This window comes from Cavia porcellus, unplaced genomic scaffold (assembly GCF_034190915.1).
Source record: "Cavia porcellus strain 051 isolate PalLab524CR breed Dunkin Hartley unplaced genomic scaffold, mCavPor4.1 scaffold_24, whole genome shotgun sequence".
Taxonomy (NCBI): Eukaryota; Metazoa; Chordata; class Mammalia; order Rodentia; family Caviidae; genus Cavia; species Cavia porcellus.
Window position 1 is genome coordinate 29,261,166 of NW_026947507.1, and position 14,574 is coordinate 29,275,739.

The 14,574-nt window shown below is 33.4% G+C and overlaps 1 protein-coding gene across 1 annotated transcript in view; it reads right to left on the reverse strand.

Annotated features, from left to right (window-relative positions):
• Tll1 (tolloid like 1) overlaps positions 1 to 14,574 on the reverse strand; it is a 186,483-nt gene that overhangs the window by 82,571 nt on the left and 89,338 nt on the right. Inside the window, exons 3-6 of the mRNA XM_063234796.1 lie at positions 12,614 to 12,694; positions 10,976 to 11,128; positions 10,348 to 10,465; positions 2,349 to 2,527 (exon numbers count right to left, since the gene is read on the reverse strand). Coding sequence (XP_063090866.1) covers positions 2,349 to 2,527; positions 10,348 to 10,465; positions 10,976 to 11,128; positions 12,614 to 12,694 — 531 coding nt within the window. The remainder of the gene's footprint in view (positions 1 to 2,348; positions 2,528 to 10,347; positions 10,466 to 10,975; positions 11,129 to 12,613; positions 12,695 to 14,574) is intronic.

Genomic DNA, 14,574 nt, shown 5'->3' on the forward strand with positions numbered 1-14,574 from the left:
ATAAGCACTAAGTTGTTTCTTTACTTCAGTTGCTATCAATTCAGAAATTTCAGGTGTATGACTTCTAATTTCTTTTGTGCCTATGTCTCCTGCACTTGTTAAATATCCTATTCTAAGTTGAGGCTTTTAAAACTTTATCACCACATTCAAAACTATTGACCCATAGGATTTCAATGTAGAGCACACTATGGGAACAGATTCTCTACTAAAAGCAAATGTTTCACAAAATTTTCTGAAAGTGATACACAAGCAAAGGCAGTAATATATTTTAACAAGTGTAACTGACCACTTACACATATGACACAGAGCTTTACACTAGGTAAAAACAACATGATTATTATATAGTCCAAAAAAAAAAGAAAGCTAGAAATTGCTTTAAGGAAGAAAGAAAGAAAATTAGCAATACAAAAAAACTAGGGCAAAACACACTTAACAGTAAAAACTTTTTAAAATAGCAAGCTTCTGTGTTGAAGATATATTCTAACAGAGTTTGAAATTATCCAATCCTTATACTGATTTCTTATCAAAGTCACCTGTTTTGCATATATATTGTAAGCCAAAGTTTGTGCTTATTTGACATTGCTCTTATGTAAGATCTGATTTGAAATTTCTGAATCAGATACAAGATTCTCTATAATGTAATCTCTCTTGATAATTGCCAATTAATATTCCACTTACAATTTACCACACTGTCACAGTGAGAAGAAAACGAACATGTTTTCATAGCATGGAAATCTTACCAGTCTTCTTCCTATCTAGAATATTTCCATTCACGTTTAAATTTGGTTTATTGTGACATCTCCTTTCACTTGCAAGTTCACATTTATCACACTTTTGCTTGGTTCTCTCCAGTATTCTCAACACACAAACTTCTGTTACTTTTTCTCACTGGCTAAGTGAATTTTTTTTATGACAGCATCTCCAAAACCTAATAGGGCTTCAGTATATAACTGGTATCAAGTAAGAGGTGTGACCAAAATACACAGTGCATACTTTACTTAAAAGTGAAAATTGTTACAGAAAAAGGCACACTGCCATAAATCCTCTTTATAAATACTGTCTCTTGCCTTGTCACACTTTTCCCATCAATCTTGCCACCGTCTGAAGCAGTTCAGGACATCCTCTTTCATGAACATCTTTAACTGCAGGGTCCTGGCTGCTGAAATACACTGAGTGAATTCAAAAGGTTTACCTCATGGCTATTTTGACTTTGAGACAAGCCAGGGGTTGCACAGTGCCAGGTTTCATTAATAAGATAGATACGCACACAGCATAGTGTTTTTATTTAACAGAAATTGTTATAAATGTCTGGAATTGATTCAGAACATTGAGCCAGCTATAAAAGGACGCTCATGAAAGGTCACGAAACTTCCAGAACTGCTTTGAAAAGCAGAAAGAAATGGTGGCATTAAGTGTGTTTGAAGTGATGAGACGGTTAGAGGGGAATTAACAGGAATGTGTCTTTTACTGAAATAATTTTTAAATCTTTAAAGACGTATGAACTGTTTGCTCACACCTATCTTTGAACAATGAAGGAATGAACATTACTGATTAACAGGCAGTTCATTATTTGGAGCTTAAAATTAGCATGCTCACAACAGTTGCAAGAAAACAGTTGTACTATGCTTATTTTTAAACTCACATTACCTTACCAAAAAAACCTCCAAACGTTATTTTGGCAACTAAAATGTACTGATCTTTATCACTGAGAAAATGAAACAAGTAAGTTTTACAGTGAGGTAATTATCACACATCAAACTGTCAGAGAAAATTAGATTTTAATTGTAAATTATATTTCAGCTACTGAAAACATCTTAACATTCTGCTACTGGAAGCATTCTTAAGATTTAGGGTAGTAAAGTTTAGGAGGCAGATCTCAAAGAAAACTAGACTATCCTGAAAATGACTCACTGTACTGGAATTTTCACTAGAAATTGTACCTGATAAAGCAGATTCCTGTGGTTGCAATGCGTGCCATAACAAGCCCTGAACTCTTTTAAAATCCTTGTAACATAAGTTATACAACTACAGTGAGCATGAAAAACGCTTGCATTTAAAAAAACGATTAAATGACATTAGTTGATGGCTCCATAACTCACACTCATTCTTGGAAAACACAACAGCTAGAAATAAAACAAATCTTAAGAAGAGATGAAAGCCTAGACATTACATGAGATTATTCAGCGTCTAGGAAACAATTTAAAATATAAAACCACCAAGAATGAGTTTTAGTCAAACAAATGCTGATTCTACCAGATCAAAGCAAATTTACATTTTTTGAGACAGTGAGTGATAACAATTCAGGCATTTAGTTTGCCTTAAACTAAACACATCTCAAAGCCCCTCACCTGGCTGGATGTTTTCCCTTATGATAGTTACATGGTTGTCTCGATCTGGTCGTGTATGCTCGTGCCAAAAGCCTATCACATGGCCCAGTTCATGAACAACAATTCCAAACTTGTCACAGTTCTTTCCAATAGAGATGGCCTGAGGTCCATTTCCCCTCCGACCTACGTAGGAGCAGCATCTGTAATGAAATAGAAGGTGGATACAGTGGAGGACAGAATGCTCTGAATAAGTTACAATACTGCAACATTTGTGAAAAAAAATGGTATGTCCAACACAATCAGAGGCAGAGCACCGTATCTCAGTGAATATGGTTATTTCCTAGCATCTTTTAAGTTTATATATATTAAGTTTCCAAATAATTGACTGAAATGTTTTTTAATTGATACATGCATTAGGAGATAAGTCTCAAATCATTTCTAGAAGGATTTAGAAGGTAAATTAGAAAAAATTATGATGATGCTCTCTAATGTGCTCTAGAGTGGATCCTGTGTATCCATAGTAACTACATTGTCATTGTGATTATCTGGTAATAGCCAGTATTACTTTTAAATTAAAATAAAGCTTATTTTTCCTCTTTTGAGAGAAATAGTTAAACTGATTTATTAGATATGTTGATTAATCAAAGTAAAAATTTGTCTTCTACTTCTGAGGTAGTTGTAAGAAGAAAAAATTTTTTGGAAGAAATTTGAAATTTTCTTTCGGTTTTCTTCAATTTCATAAGGTGAATTACCTCAGGTAAATAGTCAACCATGGGTAGAGATGGATGGTTGATGTCTCCCCCAAGTTCATGTGTTGAAAATTAACCTCCATTGAGATGGTATTTGGAAATGAGCCTTTGGGAAGTTGATTAGGTCATGAGGGTAGACCTAATCTCTATCAGACCAGTACCCTTATGAAAGAAGCCTTAGAGGGTTCGCTTGAACTCTTCCACAATGGAGATCACAAGACCAAGTTCATCTAGGAACAAGGAAATGGGCCCCCAACAGACACTGAATCAGTACATCTGGTCTCCAGAACTGTGACATTTACACTTCTGTTGTTCACCACCCAGTCTACTGGATTGTGTTATAACACCTGGAATGAACTACAATAAATAATGAAGAAAAACTGACAGATTGTAATAGTGCAACTGGCAATTTGTAATAGTGTGATATGTATCAATTGTTCAGGCCAGTGTTTGAGTGTTATTTTCTATTTGAAATTGAGATTCTATTTATTCATTTGTGTTCATGTATACATGTGTGTGACACTCCAAGAGATTCTTACACAATAGTGAACACACAAAGTACCCATTAAAATAAACCTTACATGTTATGACAGTTGCCACAGTTATAAATGCAAATGAATTATATATAAAACTTTAATAGAGTTTGCACTGTAATAATTTATACACGAAACTATTCTGTTAGATAACAATAAAAGTCACTAATTAGTTTTCAATAGTTACACTAGTGACTAGACAGACTTTTCTGATTTGTTAAATGAAAAAAATGCCAAAAATCAAGTTTTAAATGATTAAAAAGAATTTCACTACTTTAATTTATCCATTACATTTGACAGTTCTTCCAATTTTACACAAATATAAATTCTTGTGCATGCTTCGCACCTTACTCCCAAACATTTTCTGCTGTTATGCCACTTAGATTAACTAATTCATATTCATTATTTATAAATCTCATCAGAATTAATTCATACTCATTATTTGTAATATTTATAAATTTCTGTTTGTTTATTAGCTTCAAAATGAGTCTTGGAAAGAATTAAGTTAGATGATGGGACAGAAGTCAGTAAATTGTATCATTTTCTCGTAGGTAATTTCAGAATAATCATTTTTATCTGTACTTAGGTATTTAGTAGTTACTCAAATTCTTATTACATACTCCCAAGTATTAGAGAAAAACATATTTTTTGAAATTTTGGAGAGATTTAAACTGAAACTTTTGCTACCTTAAATCAATAGTTAACAAACAGAAATAATCAGGTAATTATATACCAAGTAAATTACTCACAGTGAATCATTTTTTCTGGTAATAGTCAAAGAACACTAGTTTGCAAAACAATTCTGGGAGACAGTAAAGCAATGTGGTCAACGTATTTAATTCTTAAAACCAATTTTTAAAAAATTGAACTCATAGCAATTTCCTATAATTATATGGGTTTTCATAATGAAAAGGGAAAATAGAGTTCACTCTGTGTTATTCATAAAGCTATTATTTTACAATGGTCATGAAAAAGAAGAAAACCATGGTACTTTGATCCCTGACTAAATAAGTTTTAGGCACAGAAGAATGCTAGAATTTCAAATTAGCTGAATAACTGCAAAGTGCTTATACAAATATTAGGTAACATCCAATTGGTAGAGCACAATTTAATCATACTCAAGCATCAGCTTAATCTCCAATGTAATCCAGGTTTGATCTCATTTTCTTCCTTGGGGCTATTGGAATTTTGTTTCTAATTTGTGTGCTACATTTACTGTTTGGCCATTAAAAGATCCAGCTGCTCTTCAAGAGAAACTTTCACCAAATATTGGAAAATTTTGCCCTTCCTTAAGTCATAAGAACAAATCCAAATTCGATATTCCCTATTTTTGCCTTCAGCTGGTAGACCAAAACACATTTAAACTTTCCTTGAAGTTAATCCGCACTCATAAAATTAGAATTGTTTATATTTTTTCATCCATTGTATTCAAAAATCTTTCCAATTATTTAGCTTAACTATACATTTTTTTCTCATACAATGACTCTATTTACTTACTTGGTTTCTATAAAACATGTGTTATCATTAAAATATAAGATAATCAGGAGAGAGCTCTTAATCTCTTTGGTTCATTGATTGATCGTAAGTATCAAAAGCAATGTCTAGCATAGATCATGCAATGTTTGTTAGACAGTTAGCTTAAATATTTAGCTATGTTTCCTCCATTGGAAGAGATACAAATATCTCAATTTAATTGCCCTTAATTCAATGTTTAAAAAGGTTGTTCTACCTACTAGCTTCCCTATCCAAGTGTAACGTAAGTCCCATTTCCTCTAGTTACAGTTAACCCTCTGATTTCAACTCAAGAGTAATGCCAGTATTTCTGAACTTTTTTTTCCCACATCCATACTTTGGGCTCTACCTTCAGTCTATGCCTGGAGTAAATCTACTTCTCATGGTACCGCTGCTAACACTGTTATCCAAGCCATGTCTCCTAACTGCTTTTTTTTTCTGTTCTTGCCTTCCTACCTCAAGATTTCCTTGTCACCACGATATTTATAAAATGTCAAGTCATATTTGATGTTCTTGAACTACTCTGTGGTTTGTTGTGTCAGTGTTAATCCATTACCCTTCTCTGGCAGATGATTGTACTTCCTATCCCACTAATGCTGGATTCTGTCATGTGGCTTGCTCTGGACAATGTTACAAAAGTCAAAATTGGTTGTATCATTTCTAGAGAGAATCTTTTAAGAGCCAACACACAGTGGCTATAGTGGCTTAATCCCATCAGCCCCAAGAAGAGCTACACTCAAAGAGAGGCTCCTCAGTTACCCTGGGTGTGAGGGTAACAACTCTGAGAGAGCTACGGTGAATTAGCAGTACACGCATACTGTGTTTAAGTAATAAATGTTTGTTGATCTACACTACTGAGATTGAGGGATCACTAGTTACGATGGCATAAATGGGCTAAGCTGACTAAACAAGCTCTTTAAAGTCTTCACAAAAAATAGCAAGAATATTCACACATAAATGTCTTACCACACAGAAGTCAACTCGTACAACTACCCCTGTCACTCCTCCAGTGTCTGCCATATTTTCCTCTGCTCTCCCTTGAACATGCAGACAAGCTCTGGCACCTCAGAATCTATTTCCTGTCTATCCCTTCTGTCAGTAATTCTGTTCCTTCAGGCGTCTGGATGGTTTTTCCCCTTATCTTTTCCTAGTCTTTGTATAAATGCCACCTCTACCTCACTAATTTTGCTTTTTTTTTCCTCCTTTAGCATGGATAATAAATCTTATATTTCATCTATGGCTTTCTCTTCTGATTTCCATCCTAAAATGTTAGTTCTTTGTGTGTGCAGGACTTACCTGTTCTGTTCATTGCTCTGTTCCAGCCCCTAGAGCTCAACCTAGTGAATGACAGTCAAGATATAAAACTTCACAATGCTTCTTGGAAGAGCCAGTGTCAGAGAGCAGAGGGAGCTAGACTCAGTAGCAAGCAGAGCTTCCACGTCTCTGGTCACGGCACAGAGTGAGGGGTAAACATCTCTTTCTGAGAATCATCCCTCAGCCTGCCTCACCAGTGTTTCCACTGTGAAATTCTAAAATTATCCAACAACCTTCCAATAAATTATTACTCCTTCTTAAATTAGGTCATCTTTGTTGTGTATATATAAGAAACTGGGCTAGCACACCCTTCTACCTAACTACAGCTTCCTTGCCCACAAACCTAATGTACAGGCTTATATTTCCAAAACTTACAGAGTAAGTGACACAAAACAGAAATTCAGTAAGTGTAAAGAAAGGCTGTTATCTTAATCTGAATAGTCAAATAGACCAAAGTTAAGTTTCATTTGAATCACAAAATCTAGAAAACGCTTACATGGTTTACAAGGTCTGTTCATTTAGTTGTCTTTTAGTAGTCATTAAAAGTTAGAAGACAAAAGGAAAAGTGATGGTTCAGGAAACTACTGCAATGAAAACAGGTAATGAAAATGTAGGATATTAATCTATTTAAATTTATACAAGAGACTAAGGAACTGAATTAAGTTACACAAATCTCTCAATTAAAAAAATAATATAACTTCTGTTATTAAAAGGTCTCACATTTTGCTGACATTGCTTAATTTTTGTAATAAATTAATTACACTTACATTAATATCTATGAGGCATAATCTCTATAACAAATGTTTGAATTAAAAAATATATTGCTGCAAAAGACAAACTTCACTCAAAATGCTTAAACGCCATTTACTGCATTCAAAATACTTCCCTTCTCTTCAAACATGATTATCTCATATTCTGGCCCCTTTCTGAAGCTGTTCTGAAAGTTCTTTTTCATGAATGTCTTTTATCACTTCTAGGCCTTTTGGCTAAAATCAAGTGGAGTAGTTTTAATGGCTGCTTTGATGTACTGAAGTGATTCAAAATAGGTATGAAATTACCATCAAATGAAAAGTTTATGATGTGTCCTTATCCACAATTATTCACCAGATATGGCACTATGTATCTTCTCTTTCCTGAAGTCAAAGTGGCTATGATAGATACATGTTTTGAATGAATTCCAGACATCAAGGCAGCTACAAGACATGGAAAAGGTCTTCTGCAATCGCTTCAGAGAGTGGCAAGAGCAGTGGACTGAGAGTATCTGAGGCCAGGTGAAGCATTCGGAAGACGATTAATGGCTATGAATCTTTTACTATAATACATTTTTAAAAATTAATTATCCACTATATATTTTGATCATATATTGTATTATTTTACTTAGCTCCAAATATTTTGTGCATTACCAACTTCTAAACTTCTAATTGAATTTTTATGAGTTTAAATGCACAATTTTATATCAAAATGATAAATAATTGATTTGCAAATTGCAGCCAGTAGTGATACATTCTAATGAAATTTAGTAGTCACAAAATAATTAGAGTGGTTAGAAGAGTACTGATAAATTTGTATACAAAGAAATATCCTATTTCTGAAAAAAATAGTTTAAGACAAATTACAAACTGTAAAAGGAGTCCCAAAACAGATCACCAAAGTTTAACAATGCCACTACAAAATTCTAATTTTAGGAGTACAATTACAGGTTTAAGTATTTTTTGGTCAGGTGGTATCTTTACTTTTCATACTGCTAACTTATTGAAGTATATCTTCCTAAATACTCCTTCAAATTATTAAATACTTTTAATGTAAAAGATAAATTCTTCCACTCTTTTAGTGTTTATGAGAATTATAAATCCTGTGTTTAGATGATGTTTAAACTATCCATTCTTTCATGACAGCATAAAGTATAATAACTTATAGGTGCCATGAAGGATACAGAGATAAGCTGCCTCCTCTAATCATTCACAAAGACAGACGTTCAAGTAGGCTGAGGTTATGTAACTGTTACAGGGCAAACAAAATAATAAGGGGAAAGTGTTTTGGATGTGTTTGTTTTACAAAATATGAGGGTGGGAAAGAAGAGGAATTGACTTGAATATATTATGTATTTAAGATGTAAACTAAGATATATCTACTCCAATTAGATAATCAGAAGTAAGGACAGTCAAAAGTTGGACCTTTTAAATATTAAACAGATACAACAAAGCAAGAGACATTTCAAATGTAACTGAAACTTATCGAGCCAAAATTAGAGTAATTTAGAAGAAAATACTGCTTAATTATTAAACATTGCTTAATAATAATTTATGGCAGTATCCAAAAATATCTAGAAATATATATATTTAAGCTTTTTGTAGTGTCACTTGAGTAGAGCTAACACTGAAATACCTTAGCTTTTAAGTTAAATTATCTTCCAGGAAAATATGGCAAAACAAAGGTGACATAATGCACCCCATTCTAGGACCTAGTGAAATTTTATGTTTCCTGAATAAGTACATATCATTGCAGCAAAACTGTTTTCTCCAAACATTAAGCTTTTACTTTGACTTCTGCACATGCAGAGCAACAAAAGGTATTTAAAAACTGTAGCAGATTGGAGAAAAGTCATCATTTTGGAAGAATTTTAGCTAATAAATATAAATAACATTGAGAAAGAAAGCACTAGAAAAATCACCACTTTGTAATGATGACAATATTTGCAGTAAAAGGAAGAGGTTGCCACCCCTTTTATCCAGTGATCAATCACTAACAGATCATAAAGACACAAGTCCAGGCAGATGAGCTTCCTGACAAGATGCCTTATAAAGAAGACAGCACAACCTATCAAGTATTTTTGGAAAAAAAAAAAAAAAAAAAAAAAAAAAAAAAAAAAAAAAACCAAGCTGGACTTAATCAAAGCTTTATATATAAATTCCAATTAATTGGAAATACAGGGGAGAGCAGTTTGAAAACTTGAGCTATCAGAAGACTTTTCAAGTAGGCAAGGTTGCTTGCAGAGCTGTTATTACTGTCATGTCTGAATTATGGGATCTGTAGAAAGATGAGGATCAGAGAGCCGAAAAGGGAAGTTGTGGTAAATTCACAACATTCCTTGAAAGTCATACCAAAGACCTTGGATTTTATGCCCAGGTCCAAATTTCTCAGATTAGCCTGGGATATTCATATGTAGTCCTCATTTTTAAAAGGATGAGATGAATGTCCTTCCATTTCACATAAATCTAAGAAACATTCAATTAATTGAATGGTAATAACGGTCACTGGCACATTGCTGCAGAAATATCCATTAAGGTGCAGCACAGTATTTGCACAATTTAAGGAACCCTTTTAAATTTTTCAGAAAACATCCGTTATCCTGTAAGATGGAAATATGGAAAACACTGCCTTTGGGAAAACAGCAACATGTCTCGGAAAGCATGGAATATTGATCTGGGGAGCACGTTTAGAGGTGAATCCTAGTGGCAGCACCTCGGTGAGGCAAGGAGCAAGGGCAGATTTTGCAGCTCAGGTGTGAGACACTGACGTTGCACAAACTCCGGGTATTGCTGTGGGATGGGATGGGCACCAAATACCCTCGCTAATATCATACCAGAAACTTACTGCAGAGATTTTACAGCGAGCACAACAGAACTGCTGGATTAAAATACTGAGGTTCTCACTCGACAGAGCCAGCCGTCTGCAATGCCACTGTTCAAGAGAGAGTAGCTGTGGCAGTGGAGAAGCACATTTGTGGCAGAATCACATGATTTCTGTGACAGTGAAGTGTATTTACCTAATACCTACCATCTTCCCATGTGGAAACTAAACTTTTGCATGACTGAAGTACAGTGCATATATTAAGACACGAATCCTACATGTGCTTTTTAAATTTTTTTTTTTCTTACAGAGTTTCTGAAATCATTCCCTGGCTCTACTTACCCACAAGGTCTATAGGTGAATACAATGTAACTCTCTTCATCGCTTCTTTCAATGAAAGTCACACAGGTATGCTTTTCCCAGTGTCTCATGGCCTGCTTGAACATGGCTCGCTGGCTGCCTGGAAAAATTGCATGTCTTTAATGAGTACTTGACGGTGCTGGCTCCTCCATGCTAAGCCTGGCAGGGCAGGGCAGAAAATGCCACTGCTATCATCAGCCAAAAAAGACCAGTTTACAGCACCACAATGGGTCACTGTCAAGAATCGACACTCACTTTATAATCAGCAGGTTAAGGTTCACTATCTCTACAAATATGTGTGTACAAGGCGCTATAAAGGGTCGATACATTCCTCCTGTCATATGAAGAGAAGTAAGTCTCCAGATTTTAATGGGCACATTTGAAAGTTGGTTTAAAAACCGTAAGAGTACTTTAGACTCTTAGAAAATAAGACTAAAAATATTTTCTCAAGCTCAAAGAAATTCTAAACTAGTAACCTCGGTGAATGGAGTAGTTTTGCAAATTTGATTGAACAGTATGTTTTTATGTTAATATTCTACACAAATACACACTTCATCTATATGATAGCTTCCATTTCTTTATCAAAACAGACACTCGGGGAATATCTTACCAGTAAAGTTGCCTCCTATGACATAAGGAATAACACCTCCAGGCCATATTCTTTCTGTTCTTGATGTAGCAGCTCTGGGAACTCGATTTTTCTCATTTTGCCCTGAGAATTTTTGAGGTACTTTTTCCTTAACTGTGCTGTTTTGCTGCAAGCCTGCAGTGACATTTAAAACATTCTGTGAAACAGAAGTCCTTGGTCAGGGAGTCATTTACCTCTTAAAGGACAAAGTTGAAATGTCTTATTTACATATTTGTATAAATATGCTCAAAGTTAAGAAAAATGCAGTGAAGTATAAATATGCTCAAAGTTAAGAAAAAATGAAGTGAAAAAAACATTAAAATATTTAAGTATTTCAAGTCAAAATACTATTTCTGAATGCTCTGTGAATGAATTTTGATGAATTCTCATATAACAACCTACAGAAGATAGAAGTCAGGTAGGCATATAAACCATAGGAAAAACTGTTTTATATTTTCTATCTTATTAATTAATTGCCAGTTTACCCCCAAATGATACAATGTTATTTAATAAAGTTCCCTCGTATTCAACATTCTTCTTACTCCAGCTAAATCCTTAATCTTTTAAGTTAGAATACATTGTAGTACAGCTAAAATTATGAGCAGTACATTATATATAGATAGGTTTAAAAATAGCGCAAAGACAAATGTAGTCTCAGCCACCTGAGACCATCTGCCATCTCGCCTGCAGTTTCCTCTGGATTTGTCTCCAGGGAGACTTTGAGGTCACACACCACAGAAACAGGTTAACATAAAATCCAGCCCATCCTGGAGTAGCTTCCAATTATAGAGTCCTTTGCTATTCTTCATGACCTTCCATATTTTTCCTATTGTTTTTCTTTGTCATAAATATGCATGATTATTCTTTCTTATTCATCTCTCATTGTTGATACAAACAGCTTCTCACTAATAAATGCTTGCTTTAACATAATAAATATTGAACATACACAGCCTCTCCACTTAAGTCTCTAACAAGTCTAGCAGTTTCTTTACTGAGGTAAATCACTCTTGGAAAGTATGTATTCAAGAATTTCATTATAATTCATCAGTTTAATGAATCTTAGAATATGAACAATAAATTAAGGATTTTTTAAAAATTTTAAACCTATAATAGTGGTTAATAAATTCAATACTATGAAAATTAATTTTAAAACCAAACCCAGTGTTCTTAATACCATATATATGATTCAATGGTAAAAATATTAATTATTTTAATCTAATAAATCAGTCTACCAATTTAAAATAAGTAGTTCTTATATTATTACCAAATAGTTATGACATTTGACTAACATTGGTTGACCTCCATGCTTTATAAAATATCTTTATATGATATCAAATTAACTGGGAAAGGTTTTAAAAATAAAATAAATACCTAATACATTTTAATAAGGAGAAATCTAAAATAAGTTAACGAAACACTTCAAAAGGTCCCAAATTAAATTCTAAAAGTCTTACACCAAATACAGACTAACCAAGTAAAAATGAATACATTGCTTTCTAAGCATAAAGCCTCTGCCTCACATCATAAAGCTACATGGATTTTTAAAAACACTAAACTGCGATGAGTATAATATTCACTGTACATCAAGTCAAGCGCCTGCAACTCTAAACAATGATATACCAGAACCAATTCTTCTTATCCGGTCTATAAGTTGATAGAGAGCCCCTCGTTTCTTTGCTATAGCATGGTCGCCAAGTCCACCTTAAAGGATAAGAAAGAATAATTAAGTTAAACTCTAATGTTCCTCAAAGTTCTTGCACATAAACAATACTAATATGCCATACTGATTTCTCTTCAGACATCATTTTTATATCGTATTGAAATTAGGAATGTCTGTGAGTCTTTGTAGAGGGTAAAAGTTCCACAGCAACAAATGTTGGTAAGGAAAAACAAGAAGCTATCATCTGGGAGATTTAAGGAACATCTAAATGACTTTATTTGGACATCATGACATTTGAGTGACTGTTGATAATTTGAAGTATTTTCCTTCACTGTGACCTTGACATCACATATTGTTATATAAAATGACTGCAAGATATTTTGACCTATTGATTGCCCTCCAGTTATTTTCCCTATGAAAACTGAATATTTTCAGAAGCCAAATCAGCAAATGGAAATGTACATATTAGGAAAGCAGACCTGCAGATAGTGCAAGTTGCATTCTAAAACTTTGATAAATTCTGAAAAAATTTAAAATCACATCAAATTCTATCAAATGAGTTTTATAATTTCTAATTAATAACAATTTGAATAAAAAACATAAGGTAAGAATCCAAAAGTTATTCAACTGTAAAATGCATTCTATTGCAGTACACACTGGAAAAAAAAAAGGAAATGCAAAATGCATATGGAAGAGGATTGGAGAGGAATGAGGAAATATGCCTCTTCTTGATTTAACCAATAAACATTAGGAAAATTGAATTCCTAGCATATGCTGAAAAGCAGAACACTTGGCAAATGATCTTGAAAAGCCAAGACCCTTGATTTTCATTTCATGATTCCCACAAAATGCTGGTTGTGTCCTCTATTTGTCCTACTGTCCTTGAATTTTTACAGATAAGTAAGACCCATCATTGAATAAACAGCCAATAACATGAGAACTAGTAACATGAGAACAAGTGCGGATGCGTTTGCAGCAGTCAGTAACTATGCTTCACAAGATTCTCTAAGTTATGATAATGAAAGTCAAGTCAGGAAGACAACCAACTCTTCTCACACTATAAACCAAACCTAATACCTGAAAAGCTAAAAATAAAACAACAATAAAATCTACTGCCTCTTAAGTGGAAAATCAAGTACGTCCTTATAAGGCAAGTAATTTACAGAACTTGCTCACTGACTCATAATCTGCCTAATTATTTGCATTACAGGGTCACATTTTTCTCTCGCCATCTGGGGAAAAATTTTTGAAATTTTTTTCAGTCAATCTTTTAGAAAGATGAAGTCATAGTTAAATGCATTCATTCCTATGTAGTTACAAAAATATTTTTAAAGAATGGCATCTAAGGTTTGAAATGACTATTGTATGGCAACTATATTTATATTAGAACAGCCTGAAGTAGATAGAAATAGATTTATAAAGGGGCTACTTATGAGAAAAAAGCACTTGTTAATACTGACGTAACTACAAGGGTAATTGTAATTATAGAATTGAATAAACAGTGTTTCAAAGCTATCAAAGACAATGACGTTTTATATAATATTTTAACAAGTTTTGAAAGATTTTTATATCAATTGAAATACAACTCTGCATGGGTAGCTTACTAAAACAACAAAAAAAAGGAAAAATGCTTATTTTTGGCATGTTCTAAAACACTAAATAAGTACAAATTAAATACATACTTATGAAAAAAGTATACTCTAAATTAAAAGATAATTAATGCAAAACAAACAAGTTAAAAAGAAAGGAATAAAAGAGAAAGAAAAAAATATATACTATTATAGTGTTTGAAACTGACCTGAAAAGTGCAAGATGCTACAAGTGCAAGTTGAGGTTTAAGATATATGTGCCTTTCATATTTACATTTAGAATAAATGTTTTAACAGTATACACAATGGTTTATTGAATGTTTTTTAAATAT